This window comes from Varanus komodoensis, unplaced genomic scaffold (assembly GCF_004798865.1).
Source record: "Varanus komodoensis strain SLA01 unplaced genomic scaffold, ASM479886v1 scaffold258, whole genome shotgun sequence".
In the NCBI taxonomy this organism is placed as follows: Eukaryota; Metazoa; Chordata; class Lepidosauria; order Squamata; family Varanidae; genus Varanus; species Varanus komodoensis.
The window spans coordinates 67,917-80,761 of record NW_025335680.1 but is presented as its reverse complement, the minus strand read 5'-3'; the positions used below and the strand labels follow the sequence as shown (position 1 = coordinate 80,761).

Here is a 12,845-nt window from a genome sequence, read left to right as displayed (position 1 = left end):
TGTTGTGATCCACACTTTCTGTACAGGATTCATATAACCAATTTCTTCAGAGTATAAAACTATTTGTAAAGCCTCCAAAGACTGTTTGTCTCCATAAACAAGAATCACATTGATTTCAGTCACTGAAAGGGTTATTTTAATGGGTTTCAATTTCTCCAGAAAGTTTTCAAATGCTGTCACTAGTGGGATCTTCTGTGTCCAGGCAAGGCAAATGCTTTTGCACAAGAGCCTTGGTCCCAGGGTTTGCAGGAACCTTTCTCCATTGTCATCATTGGAAACCATCAGGCCAATCCAATTCCATCCAAAATATTGCAAGAGTTCAACAATCCCAGCATGCTGAGGATCTTCATTTGGAACTAGTGCATAGAAAGATGGGAACTGAGATTTGTCCTTCAGCCTTGGATCAAATGAACCATAGCTGAGCTAATTAGGGGGGAAAAAAACACTTTTTCAAGATTGAGAATTAGTTCACTGTTGTTTACCAGTATTGACACCATACAAACATCTACCAAGGTTAACATTTTGATCCCATTTAATATTAGCTTGTAACTTGCATTTTGATCTCTAACTGCCCAGTCTTGCATTTTCTAGCAAACTCATCATTCATTCATTCATTCATTCATTAGATTAATATTCCACCTTTTTCTTTTAAAGAACTCAAAGTAGCCTACATCATTCTCCTCCTCCTGTGTTCAGTCTTATCCTTACAATGACACCCCTGTGAGGTAGGTTGGGCTGAGAGTCTTTGACTGGCCCAGAGACACCCAGTTGGCTCCATGGCCAAGCAGGGACCAGAACCCAGGTTGCCAAGTCCCCATCCCATGCTCTTAACCACTACACCACAGTGAATCTCATTTAGCATTATCAATAGACTGAGAGCAGGTTAGGATGTGGAAGAAAATGTGATTCTCAGGTTTTAGAGACTTGTACTACTAAATATGGGATGCAGCTGGCACAGTGGTTTAAACTTTAGTGGTTACTACTAAATGCAGTGTTTGGAATATTTGGATTCTTATTCCAGCAATTGTATAGGTACATAATGACAATGCACTCAAACAGAGTGAACAAAGACTTGCACTCTTGCTCCCCAAGTGGACCAGTTCTCAGTGTTGATTTGCTAATTCTAAACACATACCTGTGGGTACCTGTAAGTATTCAAGATGTTGGCCATCTGCATGGAGTTTTGAGAAGTGAGATCACCAATGATAGCTTTTGGGTTCCCCTCCCTGGCACAGTCGTAGTTGACATGATTCCTTTGTCCTTTGAAGAGAATATCTAAGGTGGCCCAAGAACTTCGTCTTGAATTAAAAGCATTGTCATAAATTTTGTGTCGCAGTGTGATGTTGGGTAACAGTTCAGCATTCCTGTTGATCTCATTAATGGCAAAAATGAAGGCAAGGACAAACTGGTAGTTTTTAGGGATCAAGCTGCAATGAGATTGTCATACAGTTTCAAATCAAGTACGGCACAGTTTGCATTATGATCTGCCCATCTCCCTAAACAGAAACTTGCCATGAATACTATGGAAAAAATATTGATCATGCTAATGAGAGATGGATTGTCTGCTACAAGAAAATGTTTGTAAATAATAAAGCCAAAGAGATCTGGAGTTGTGCAGGGTCAATGCTAGGAGTGTGCAATGTGGTACACACATGCACCAATGTACCATAGCAATGCCAAGATACCTGAATCCTCCAACGTTTGATTTCAAACTATATTTCTACTTTCTGAGTGGCCGCTGAGATTCACTCAAAGCGAAATTGGAGCTTTTGCCTACTGCCCTTGGATTTTCGCATGAATTCTTCTAGGCAGGATACTTTTCTTCTGTGGCACACCATGTTCACCCACGGTAGCCATTTTAAATAAGGTTATGCCCAGGCAAGTTGCTCAAATTTTGCAATGTGCCATGGGTTCAAACAGTTGGCATCCCAGGGTCTGTATTATTGGGTCTTGATGAGGGAAACAAAAACAAAACTCTCTCATGTTCACTAAAATCTGACTTTCACTAAAGTTGGAACTCCATACCTCAGTTATCTCAGAATAACTGCTCCTGGGAGATCAATCCAGTCAATCGTAAAGGAAATCAATCCTGACTGCTCTTTTGAAGGCCAGATACTGAAGATGAAACTCAAATACTTTGGCCATCTAATCAGAAGGAACAACTCACTGGAGTAGACCCTGATGCTGGGAATGACTGATGGCAAAAGGAGGAGTGCAGAGGATGAGGTGGCTAGAAGGAGTCACTGGGGCCGTGGGTGTGGAACTGGGTGGACTCTGAGGGATGGTGGAGGACAGAAGAGCCTGGAGGAATGTTATCCATGGGGTCGTGATGGGTTGGGCACGACTTGGTGACTAAACAACAAACAACTGCCCCTGAGCATGTTATGGTTTACCTGGGAATTAAAATTTATGAAGACCATATGATTTTTGTTAAGATATATCATTTCCTAATGTTATTCATTTGTTTGTGAAGAAAATTTTGTGCCACTTTATTCCAGATTCAGCATCAAATACTAAGGAATTTTCACCCTCATTCCATAGAGGATAAGGAGTCCAAAGAATGTTGTCTTCTTCTTACAACCTACTGATCCTGATGGAGGATCCACTTCCTCCATCTTTTTTCTCACCAAACCTGCACTAATGAGAGAACGACAGAAGAGCTATGCAATGTTGTTCATGCTGCAGTGGTCAGAGCCTTGCGTCTGGAAAAGCACCCTAATTTAGAACCTGGTTGCATCTATAATTCTGCAGAGAATGTTATTTGTTGATTGATTGATTGATTGATTGATTGATTGAAAGTTTTTATCAACCATTCTTAAGTGAAAGAGAAAATGATAAAGCATTGTGTATGGTTCTCTTATTTCCCTTTTCCTTTCAAGAGTTTTCTTTTAATTTCTTTGGGTGCTAAAGAATTTGCATATTAATACCACCTATGGGGGCCGTTTTTACATTGTTTGAATAGTTTATGTCTGTTGATGTTGGGGGGTTTTTTAACCATGACAATTCTATCAGACAGGAATGATAAAGATTAACATAAAAAACTATTAAATATTTCATACCTAGGTCTCTAGATGTCCATCTATATATGTAAAATCTACAGCAAGTCAAACCATACCTCTAGAGCAGAAAAGTACCCTCTTTTTTTTTTTTTTTTTTTTTTTGGTATCTTCAGCTATAACTGATGAGCACTTGAGAAGTCTACAAAAAAAAGATGCATATCCTTCACAGTCAGATTTAATCTTAGCCTCCTGGTGACTTTGTTTATTCTTGGTAATGCTTTATCTATTCTGAATATACACCATAAAAGCTAAGAATGATCACTGTACCCAGTTCAAAATTACTTCATAAGAGGCAGAAAGGGGGAGGGGAGGGAGGGAGAGAACTTACTATGCCTTTAGTGCAGAAGAATCTGGATATAACATAAAATCTGGTGGAATTATGTAAGCAAGGGTCATGGACACAAATTCACCAATGATGACCTCTTCTGAAAGAGTGCATGCATTCATGCAGAATTCATGACTACATGTTGAATATAGTATCCGTATCCCAAGCAGAATAAGACAGAGTGCCCAGAAATCTTGCGGCACTCCCCAGATGGACCTCTTCATGATCACTGACTATCACCAGCAACATCACCAGTCTTGGAGGAAGTTACAGAAATGTTTGGACTGTCAGAGCTGTAGCCTTCTTATCTTCCAGGTTAGACTGGGCATGGAATTCAGCTTCACATCACAGTAGAAGTGGGCTATTCTTGGCATTGATCTTGTACTTCGATGCCTATGATCACTCCAGAGGGTCCCAAAAGGAGTAGTACTGATGGTGGCAATATTAATGATTAAAGGACAAATTGTCTGTTTTGTCAAAGTCCTGAAGTCTCAGCACATTTTCTTGATTTCCTCTTACAAGCTCTATGCTCCAGCTTCCAAAGGTAAAATTATTTACTGAACAATCTTGGACTTCTTGAGAGATTTCATCTATGTCTCTGAACAGCTTTGGATTGTCATGGGACCCTTTGACCTGGAGATGCTATAACTGAATTGAGTCATTCATATTGCTAAGCTAGTCACTTCAGTAGACAATTATTGCACCAGCCCAGACAAAGTCTCCTTTCCAGCAGCTCCTAGATATGTTCCCACAAACATCATTCTCACCTCTTCCCAAAGAGACATTCCATGACAAAATATGTCTACATGTTTTGAAAATCAGGTCCATGTGATACAACCAGAAATGCTAGTGTGAAGGCCAAGTCCCCAAGAGAAGCCCCTTCTAATCTGTTCCATATATGACCATTCTATGGATGTCCAGCCTGAAATATTATTTCAGCAAGTCAAGACTAAAGTGGCAAGACGTCAACTCATCTGTTTAAAATTTTATTTAGGATTGTATAGTAGGGGTTGTGATATATCAAAGCAAGATAGACCCTCTTTTCTAAAAGTTGTTTTTTCTTTGGCTGGTAAAGCACCATCCCCTCCTGCTCCAGAAGAGATGACTGGAGGAGGAGGGGATGCCTGACCCAAGTGATGAAAAGCAGTACTAGAAGACAGGGAAGCCTAAGTTCAGTAAAAAAAAACAAAAAAACAAAAAAAGGAAAGTGAAACAATTCCATTTCTCTGCTACCTACTCTCTTTCTCTCAAAATACCATTCCCAGTGCTGATGACATTACTCCCCCAGCCCATCCACCACAAAAAAAGAAATTGCTATTCTTTTTTCCTGACTAACTGTTCCCGGGTGTTCAGCTCAGGTCTCAGCATAATAATGTACAACTTAGGCAGAAAGATGCAACCCAGTAAGCCAGCACCAGAGGCCAAGATGGAGAAGACCTCCACAGCCACCATGTATTTGCCCTTGGTGCTCAGGTAGGTGGGCACAAAGGACACCCACACACTGCAGAAGACCAGCATGCTGAAGGTGATCAGCTTGGCTTCATTGAAGGTATCGGGCAACTTCCTGGCAAGGAAAGCCATGGTGAAGCTAATGAGGGCCAAAACCCCTATGTAGCCCAGGACTATGAAGAACATGAGGTCCAAGCCTTCATTGCATTGAACTAAGATTGTGTCAACCAGGGAGTGTATGTCCAACTCTGGGAAGGGGGGAGAAGTTGTCAGCCACACTGCACAGATTATAGCTTGTATCATAGAACAAAAAATGATGACTGACCCTGCTAATCTCCTCCCCACCCATTTCCTCATGCTGTTTCCAGGCTTCGTGGCCATGAAGGCCAACACCACCGTGATGGTCTTTGCTAACACACAGGATACAGCAATGGAGAAGATGATGCCAAACACGGTTTGTCTCAGAAGGCAGGTCACCTTCCCAGGCCTCCCAATGAACAAGAAGGAGCAGAGAAAACATAGAAGTAAAGAAGAAAGTAGGGCACATGTGATGCCCCAGTTGTTGGCTTTGACGATGGGAGTGTTGTGATGCTGAAGGAAGACACCCATCACTGCAACACTGATCACACAAAGGGAAAGAGCCAAGGAAGACAGAAGGGCTCCCAAGTGCTCCTCATAGGATAAGTAATTTATAATTTTAGGAATGCATTGGTCCTTATCCTTGTTTGGATACTTCTCTTCTGGGCACTTCTTACATTGTTCTGCATCTGAAAGTAAGAAGCAAAGAGATTTCCAGAGATCAGACACAGAAGAGCTTTCTTGGAATTCAATATTAGAGCAAGCAAATATATTATGCAGCTTCTGCTTTTTTCCCAAGAGCTTCTGCTCCTCTTGGGTCATCCTACGTATAAGGAGACATATACTTGCTTTTAGGCAGAACTGATAGGACTTCTATTAAACCTGAATGTAAAACTTCTGGAAAAGATCCAAGGACTCCTTTCCTTACCCATCTGGTTTGAAATCCTCCCTTGGGCACATTCAATGCAATCATAGCAACACACTTGCTTCCCCTGCTGGATGAACATGCTCTGTCCAGGGCGGCAGCTCTCAACGCAGGTGAAATGGGGCACCACCTAGTGGCAATCAAGGAGGAACGTGTCAGCTAATATGACTCTTACAAAACTTTGGAAGTGTTCTTTGGCTATCAGAAAGGACAGGTTCAGGATGGGAACCCAGCGAGTTCTTTATTATTAGTTAAAAGAATGTGAAGCACCTTACTCACAAAGCAACTGTATCAGCAGCAACAACCAGAGCGCCTCTGTTTCTCCAGCCCCTTTCCTAATATTCACTCTCACCTCACTACAGTATAGTTGGAATATGATTTTGCTTGCAGAAATAAGGTAGCCACCCGCCCTCTCCTTTAATTCTCAACATCTCCACAGAAGTGAACGTCATTGAGGGTCAGCCTTTTGCAAAACAATTTCCAAATGCCTCAGCATGGATCTAATCCTAATGAGAGATACGTTAAAAGAATAAAAGCAGGACAGCTAGATTTGAGATCAGCTCAGATCTGAAGATCAATGTTGGTGCTTCTTTATCCATATGTATCAAAAGTACATGAACTTTCAAAAATGATTAACAGTAACAAAGCTGATCATTGCCAAGAACTGGAAAAATGCAGACATTAGCATGCATAAAGCATGAAGTAGCACAATTGTTTAAGCCAGGGGCCTCAAACTCGCAGCCCGTGGGCCAATTGCCGGGATGGGCGGGGCACGGGGGAGGGGCCCTGTGGCCTTCAAAGCGCCAGCGGCGCCCAGGCCAGCCTCCAGGAGCGACACGGGATGAGCGGCCCACCACCACCGTGGTGGTGGAATACTTGATGTGGCCCAGCCTCACCCAGACTCTACTTCCAGCGGCCCCCATGTTAGTTGAGTTTGAGACCCCTGGTTTAAGCAATCAGTGAAATAAAGAGGTGGTAGCCATTAGAATCCAAAATTTGTATGGTACAATAATGTCGAGTCATTTTATTGATTATTGAAGTACAACTCCACAGTACTCAATGCAGCTTCTCTTCACAGTGAAGCCCTTGTCTAAGCACCCCTTATTCTGAGGATTGGAGGATGGCAACAAGAGAGAAAGCTTTTTCAGTGGTCACCTCCATGCCCTGGGATAGTCTTCAAAGGAAAGCTTGTTTAATGTCCATATTTAAATTTGTGACCTGTCTAGGGACACTTATGGCTTATGGGGTGGGATGAAAATCAAATAAAGAAACAATAAAATAAATTGCTAACTTTTCAGCTAAGCCTGCTTTGTTCTCTCAAGCATGTTAAGACTTTTAGTATTTTTCCAGTTAAATTCCCATTAGCTTCTTTTCCACAAGCCAGTTTTTCCTTTTATGTAATATTAATTTTGGGTTTGCATGCATTGCAGAGTTCATTGGTTTTATCTTGCTGTGTTCTTTTTAAACTGGGATTCTATCTATTTACTTGTGTTATTACTTTTGAAAAAAATCTTATTTATTATTCTTTTAGGAAAACAAGCAATGACAGCAATAAGCATCACCACAGCAACTGGGCATGTCCTGCATATATTGATTAAGCATCAAACATTCTACCAGTATCTGGAATGAGTATTAAATGTAACACCGATGATGATGATGATGATGATTTCTACCTGGCTAAACTTGTGATTCCACACAATGCAACTTCCATTCATGGTGAGCACTTCCTCTGGACTAGCCTCAGGCGCCATCTTTCCAACTTGAACCTTCTGGAAGGATTCATTCGAAAAGGTAACCAAGTTGATGAGATCATAGGTTCCTGCTAGATCCCCAGCAATGTCAAAGAATATTTCTTCCCCAGCACTATTATTAAATTGGATACTTCTCAGAAAAGAATGAAGCTATATCAGTGATGAAAACCATTTTCAGTATATGATAGATGTATTTATTAACATAATTTAACAGCCACCTTTCATCTATACAAATATCAAGGGGGCTAGGCATTATGAAATGCGTAGTGTTATTTGTATGAAATTTGCAAAGTTGTGACTTTTAGGGTACTTCCAGTTGACATTTTTATCATGCAATCACTGCTTCATTCATAGGATTTTGCAGGAATTCCAGATTATGCTGCCTTTGCTTTGGAACTCTCCTATGTCTTCTACAACTTTCCTCATCTTTTTTTTCTTCTCCTCTTTTCCTCTCTTAATTGAAGCAAGATGGAGTAGCTGCAGAGCATCTTGGACTGCTAATTCTTAGAGTCTTCAAACTGAAAGTATGCTTAGGGTACAATGTTATATAGGCAGTCCTTGACTTACAAACATCTGAGTTATGAACAACCCATACTTATGGACAACCTGCCATAAATTCTATTAATTTAAAAAATGCTGTGGAAAATCATGATACCCATAGAGAGAGAGGAAGTGAAAGGAGAGGGAGGGAGGGCCTCCAAAGTATGCATTCCTGCTCTGTCCATCTGGAGAGGGAAAGCTCTCCAGAATTTCCTTGCTGCAAAGAGGAGGCACTGGTGACTTTGGGTGCACAGGAAGGCTAGAGATATTGGCTGTTTTTTTCATTTTCATGGCGGGGCTGCACATTGAACCCCCACAAATGTGGGGGTTCAACTATGCATGATCTGACTTACATGGAAATTCAACTTAGAGATGCATTACTATTTTCCTAGGAATTGAAACCTTTTGTAACCTGGAGATTGAATGTACCTGGTTAGACAGGGGAAAAAATCTACAACTCCCAGAATTCCCCAGTCAGCTATGTTCCTGAGGTATGGCAAGATCTCCCCTTCTGTCATGGCCTTGGGAAGGGGATGAGATCTTCCCATACAGTGCCTTGAAATGTGGGTTGCTAAACAGACTCTTCTTCCTTCTGTGATTGATTAAGCAATGGATTTTCTTTTTTTCTTTCTTTTAATAGTACCATATTAACTTATGAAGTTTTATAAAGACAGAGATGATTACCTGCCATGGCTCAAATCTCTGGAGGCCCCATCTGTCCCCATCTCTTGATTTCTGCTTGGATCTCAATGTAGACATAGCATGGAGGGCATGTGCAATGGCATAGACAGCATTGTAGATGTTGTAGCTCTGGCCAGTCATTCCCATTTCAAACACAGTTCCAGGAACGCTCCCCAGCTTCTCCTCCCCAGTACAGTTTTCTTTTCTTGGCAAATAAAGCTTAAATGTTGGGAGTGAGCAGAGAAACGCTGTGACCCAGAACTGCTGGATGAGATAAATATCTGAATGATGTGGATTTATGCTGTCAAGGAAATCCAGAAATCCTGGCACAACATTGGTATGGAGACTGAATGACAAGGTGCCATTCAAGGATTTTGTACTGAATTTGTCCCCAGCCACTACAGAAGTACAATCCCATTCTGCTGTTGTGATCCACACTCTTTCTACGGGATTTTTATAAACCATTTCACTGACAAACAGAAATAATCTTAAACCCTCCAAAGACTGATGGTCTCCATAGACAAGAATCACTTGGATTTCATTCCGTAAGAGGGTCAATTGAACTGGCCCCAATTTTTTTTGAAGTATTTCTTTAGGTAAAAAGCGTGTCACTATTGGAATCATCAGTGACCAGGCAATGCAAATCTTACTCTGCAGAAGCCTTGGTCTCAGGCTTCTAAGGAAGGTTTGTCCGCTATCATCATCTGAAACAATGAGGCCAATCCAGTTCCATCCAAAATACTTGAGGAGCTGAATGATCCCAGCATACTGCAGGTCTTCATTTGGGACCATCCGATAGAAAGAAGGGAACTGTGTTTTGTCTCTCAGTACAGGGTCAAAGGAGCCATAGTTGAGCTAATAAGAAAGATATCATCTCCTTGTTATCAAAATATGGGGAAACTAGTTCTTCCTTCTCAAACATGTACCGACTCTATACAAAGATTTGCCAGTGTGAAAATCTTGATCTCATTGAATAGCACTTTACAGCAGAAGCAAGATGGAGTGTTAGAAACCACAGTACTTCCTACCAAACTTATTTATTATAAGGAATATTAATATTATGTAACATATGGGCTGGATGTAAAAGAAGCTGGATTTTTGAAGTTTGTATTTCTGCCATATATTATCCACAACTTCGGTTCCTATACCAACTTACCTGGGAGTAATTCTCAACAAATGCTGGGTATATTTAGATAGGGCTGCACTCTTGTGCTGAGCAAACCCCATACATTCCATAATGGAAGTTTGCCAGCGGTCTGGCTAGATCTTTTTACACTATGCTGTTTTGATGTGGGACACTAGTAGATACAACCACTTTCTCTATAGTTGCATTGATCTAATGCCAAACACATACCTGTGGGATCTTGTAGGTATTTAAAACTACAGCCATCTGGATGGAGTTTGGTGAGGTGAGACCACCAATAACAGCCATTAACTTATCTTTCCTGACACAGTTGTAATTGGGAGGATCCCTTCTCATTGTAAAGAGAAGATCCAGAGTGTTCACACAGGCTTTCCTCGAATTAAAAGCATTGTCATAAATCTTGGATCCCAGCGTAGTGTTGGGCAACAATTCAGCATCCTTGTTGATCTCGTGAATGGCAAAAACAAAGGCAAGGACATGCTGGAAGTTTTTACGGATCATGCTGCAAAGACACTGGAGCGTTATGTTAAATCTTGATTTGAGAGGTCTAATTGCATTACAGCTTGCATTTCATTTGCACATCTAAGTAGGTGGGAAGTTATCATGCATGGTATAGAGAAATGTTCCTTGTAATTTTTTTCTGAAGACAGTTTTGGGATTGCAAAGACCCCAAAACCAATTCCCTATACATCTGCTCTTGCCCAGCTATGTGTAAACTCTGTCCACCACGGTGTGATTTACTTGTCAGTAAGCAGGAACAAGATGCCTTGCCATTATTCACATGTAAGACACTGTCATACCAGTGGAGCAAGTATGCCACTTAATATTCTGATGGATTGCTAATGGTTAAAACCATGAACCGTGGTAACCATGAAGGATTGCTTCTCCTAACCTGTGAACCCACCCAATCTGTCTTTTAGAATGACAGAAGAAATATCCTGATGAGTGGATTCAGGATTGCACCCCAATGTCAAACTCTGATGGCTTCAATGGAACCAACTGCAAAAAACCCTTTCATTAATCAAATTCAGGACAGATTTTTTTGAAAAAAAGACAAGACTAATCTTGAGTTGAAGATGTGCATGTCCATTTCTGGACATCAGAGCTTTCTGATGGGTAGCATGGTGGAAAATTAGTCTGAATGTACTGCATCCAGGCTGAGAAAACAATGGATAGTGAAGAAAGAAAGGGGGTAATTTATTAGCCGAGTAATTTATTTTACTCAACTAATATTAATCATTGAGCCTAGCAAAGAGCTCCTCAAAAGAAGAGAAAAAGAGGAAACTTACGTAGCTTTCACTGAAGAGACATCTGGCTCTTTCATAAACTCTGGTTCCTCAAATCTGACAAGTGAAATGGATACAAATTCACCAATGATTACCATATCTGAAGGCCTATTAGAATGACTTGAAACTGTTGTCCTCCTATTGCATAAGGAGGAATTCAAACTCTTGGTGAAAAAATACTTGAGCAAGAGCAGAAGAAAAATCATATGGAATGCTAAAAAATTTGGGATCACAGATTTGAATTGGCAGAGCTATGCTTCCCACAAATTCACCCAGATGGGGTGGAGCATGCTGCTAGCCTGGGAGACTTTATACATCCTCTTTAAAATGGGCTGTTTTTCTCCTACAGTTTGCAGCCCGCATCTACCTGCCCATGGGACTTCCAGAACAGCACTATCGATCATGATAATTTCAGTGGTTGCAAGGCTGATAATCTGGTATCCTGAAATTTTCAGTGTAATTAAAGAAACTTTGCTGATAATACCCTCCATCCCGCTATATCTTGGGACAATGCCACTAGACAGGAAAGTGTCTTGGGCTGAAGCAGCCCCTTGGAAACTTGGCCTAACTTTCTGAATAGATAACATCTGGTGTGGAACTAGTGGAAACAAGAAGTTCGTGGCTGTGCAGTCCAGTCTACATCCCAGATACAAATTCATCCAAAGCTACTTTCTGTTGAGTCAGACCATCAGTCCATCTAGCCCCAGAATGTTTTCTCTGACTAGCAAAGCCATTCCCAAAGACCTCTATGCCATGCAAATACATTTCATTCCATATATTCCATTTCTACTTGGACCTTCTACTGAAGGTCTTTGTGTGAGTTACTAGGATTAAAAACCCTTTGAGGTGTAGTATTTGACCCATATAGAAACGAAAATACAATGCAAGAAGGAACACACATGCACAGTATCTTGAAAACAATTTTGAACAATCTGAAACGACAAGACACCAAGGTCTGATGAAAAATCCCAGCATAAGCTGCTGAATGTTTGAGAGGAGAAGGCAGAGAAATGGGCCGCGTGAGGATCTGGCTTCATACCATCCACAGGAACTTCCTGAACAAAAGATATGGAGACCCTGAAAGTCTCTTTTGCCCCTGATCCCAGGGAAGACAGTAGCTTTTGACTCAAATGTGTTCCCCCTCATGTTGCCCTGTCACTTGACTCTTTCTACATGAGGTTTTTTCCTGATGCCAAATGCTCTCCTCTCTCCTCTCCACACACTCATTTTAACACAAATGGGCATTCTTCTTGTGTTGCATCAAGTAATCTCCAGTGACCCTATGAATGATAGCCCCCGCAAAATGTCCTATCCGTGACTGCCCTGCTCAGCTCTTTTGAATTCAGGGCTGTGGCTGTCGTGCGCATGCACCCTGACAAGATTCCCAGGAGTGCATGAGAAAGAGCCTGTTTTGGTGGGACTGATAGCTCAGAGGGTGATGAGAAGCTGAGTGAAGCAGATGAGGCTCAGAGCACAGACTCTGATAATGGAATTGTTGCAACAGAGAAACCTGCATCTGCAGACTCCCTCCTGCAGTACCAGTCTGAGCGTGCTTTGGATGCTCAAGTAGCTCAAGGACACCCATGGGGCCCATACTCCCTCCCACC

At 41.4% G+C, this 12,845-nt stretch overlaps 1 protein-coding gene across 1 annotated transcript; it reads right to left on the bottom strand.

Moving 5' to 3' along the window:
- Window positions 1–1,135: 1,135 nt before the first annotated feature.
- Window positions 1,136–10,453, bottom strand: LOC123024899 (vomeronasal type-2 receptor 26-like; the record flags this gene model as incomplete). Its single annotated transcript, XM_044433089.1, has 4 exons — window positions 10,163–10,453; window positions 5,840–5,966; window positions 4,721–5,600; window positions 1,136–1,427 (listed from the first exon to the last, which is right to left on the bottom strand). Coding segments are annotated over exons 1-4 (1,590 nt in total), but the record flags the coding sequence as incomplete, so codon positions are not given.
- Between the last annotated feature and the right edge of the window lie 2,392 nt (window positions 10,454–12,845).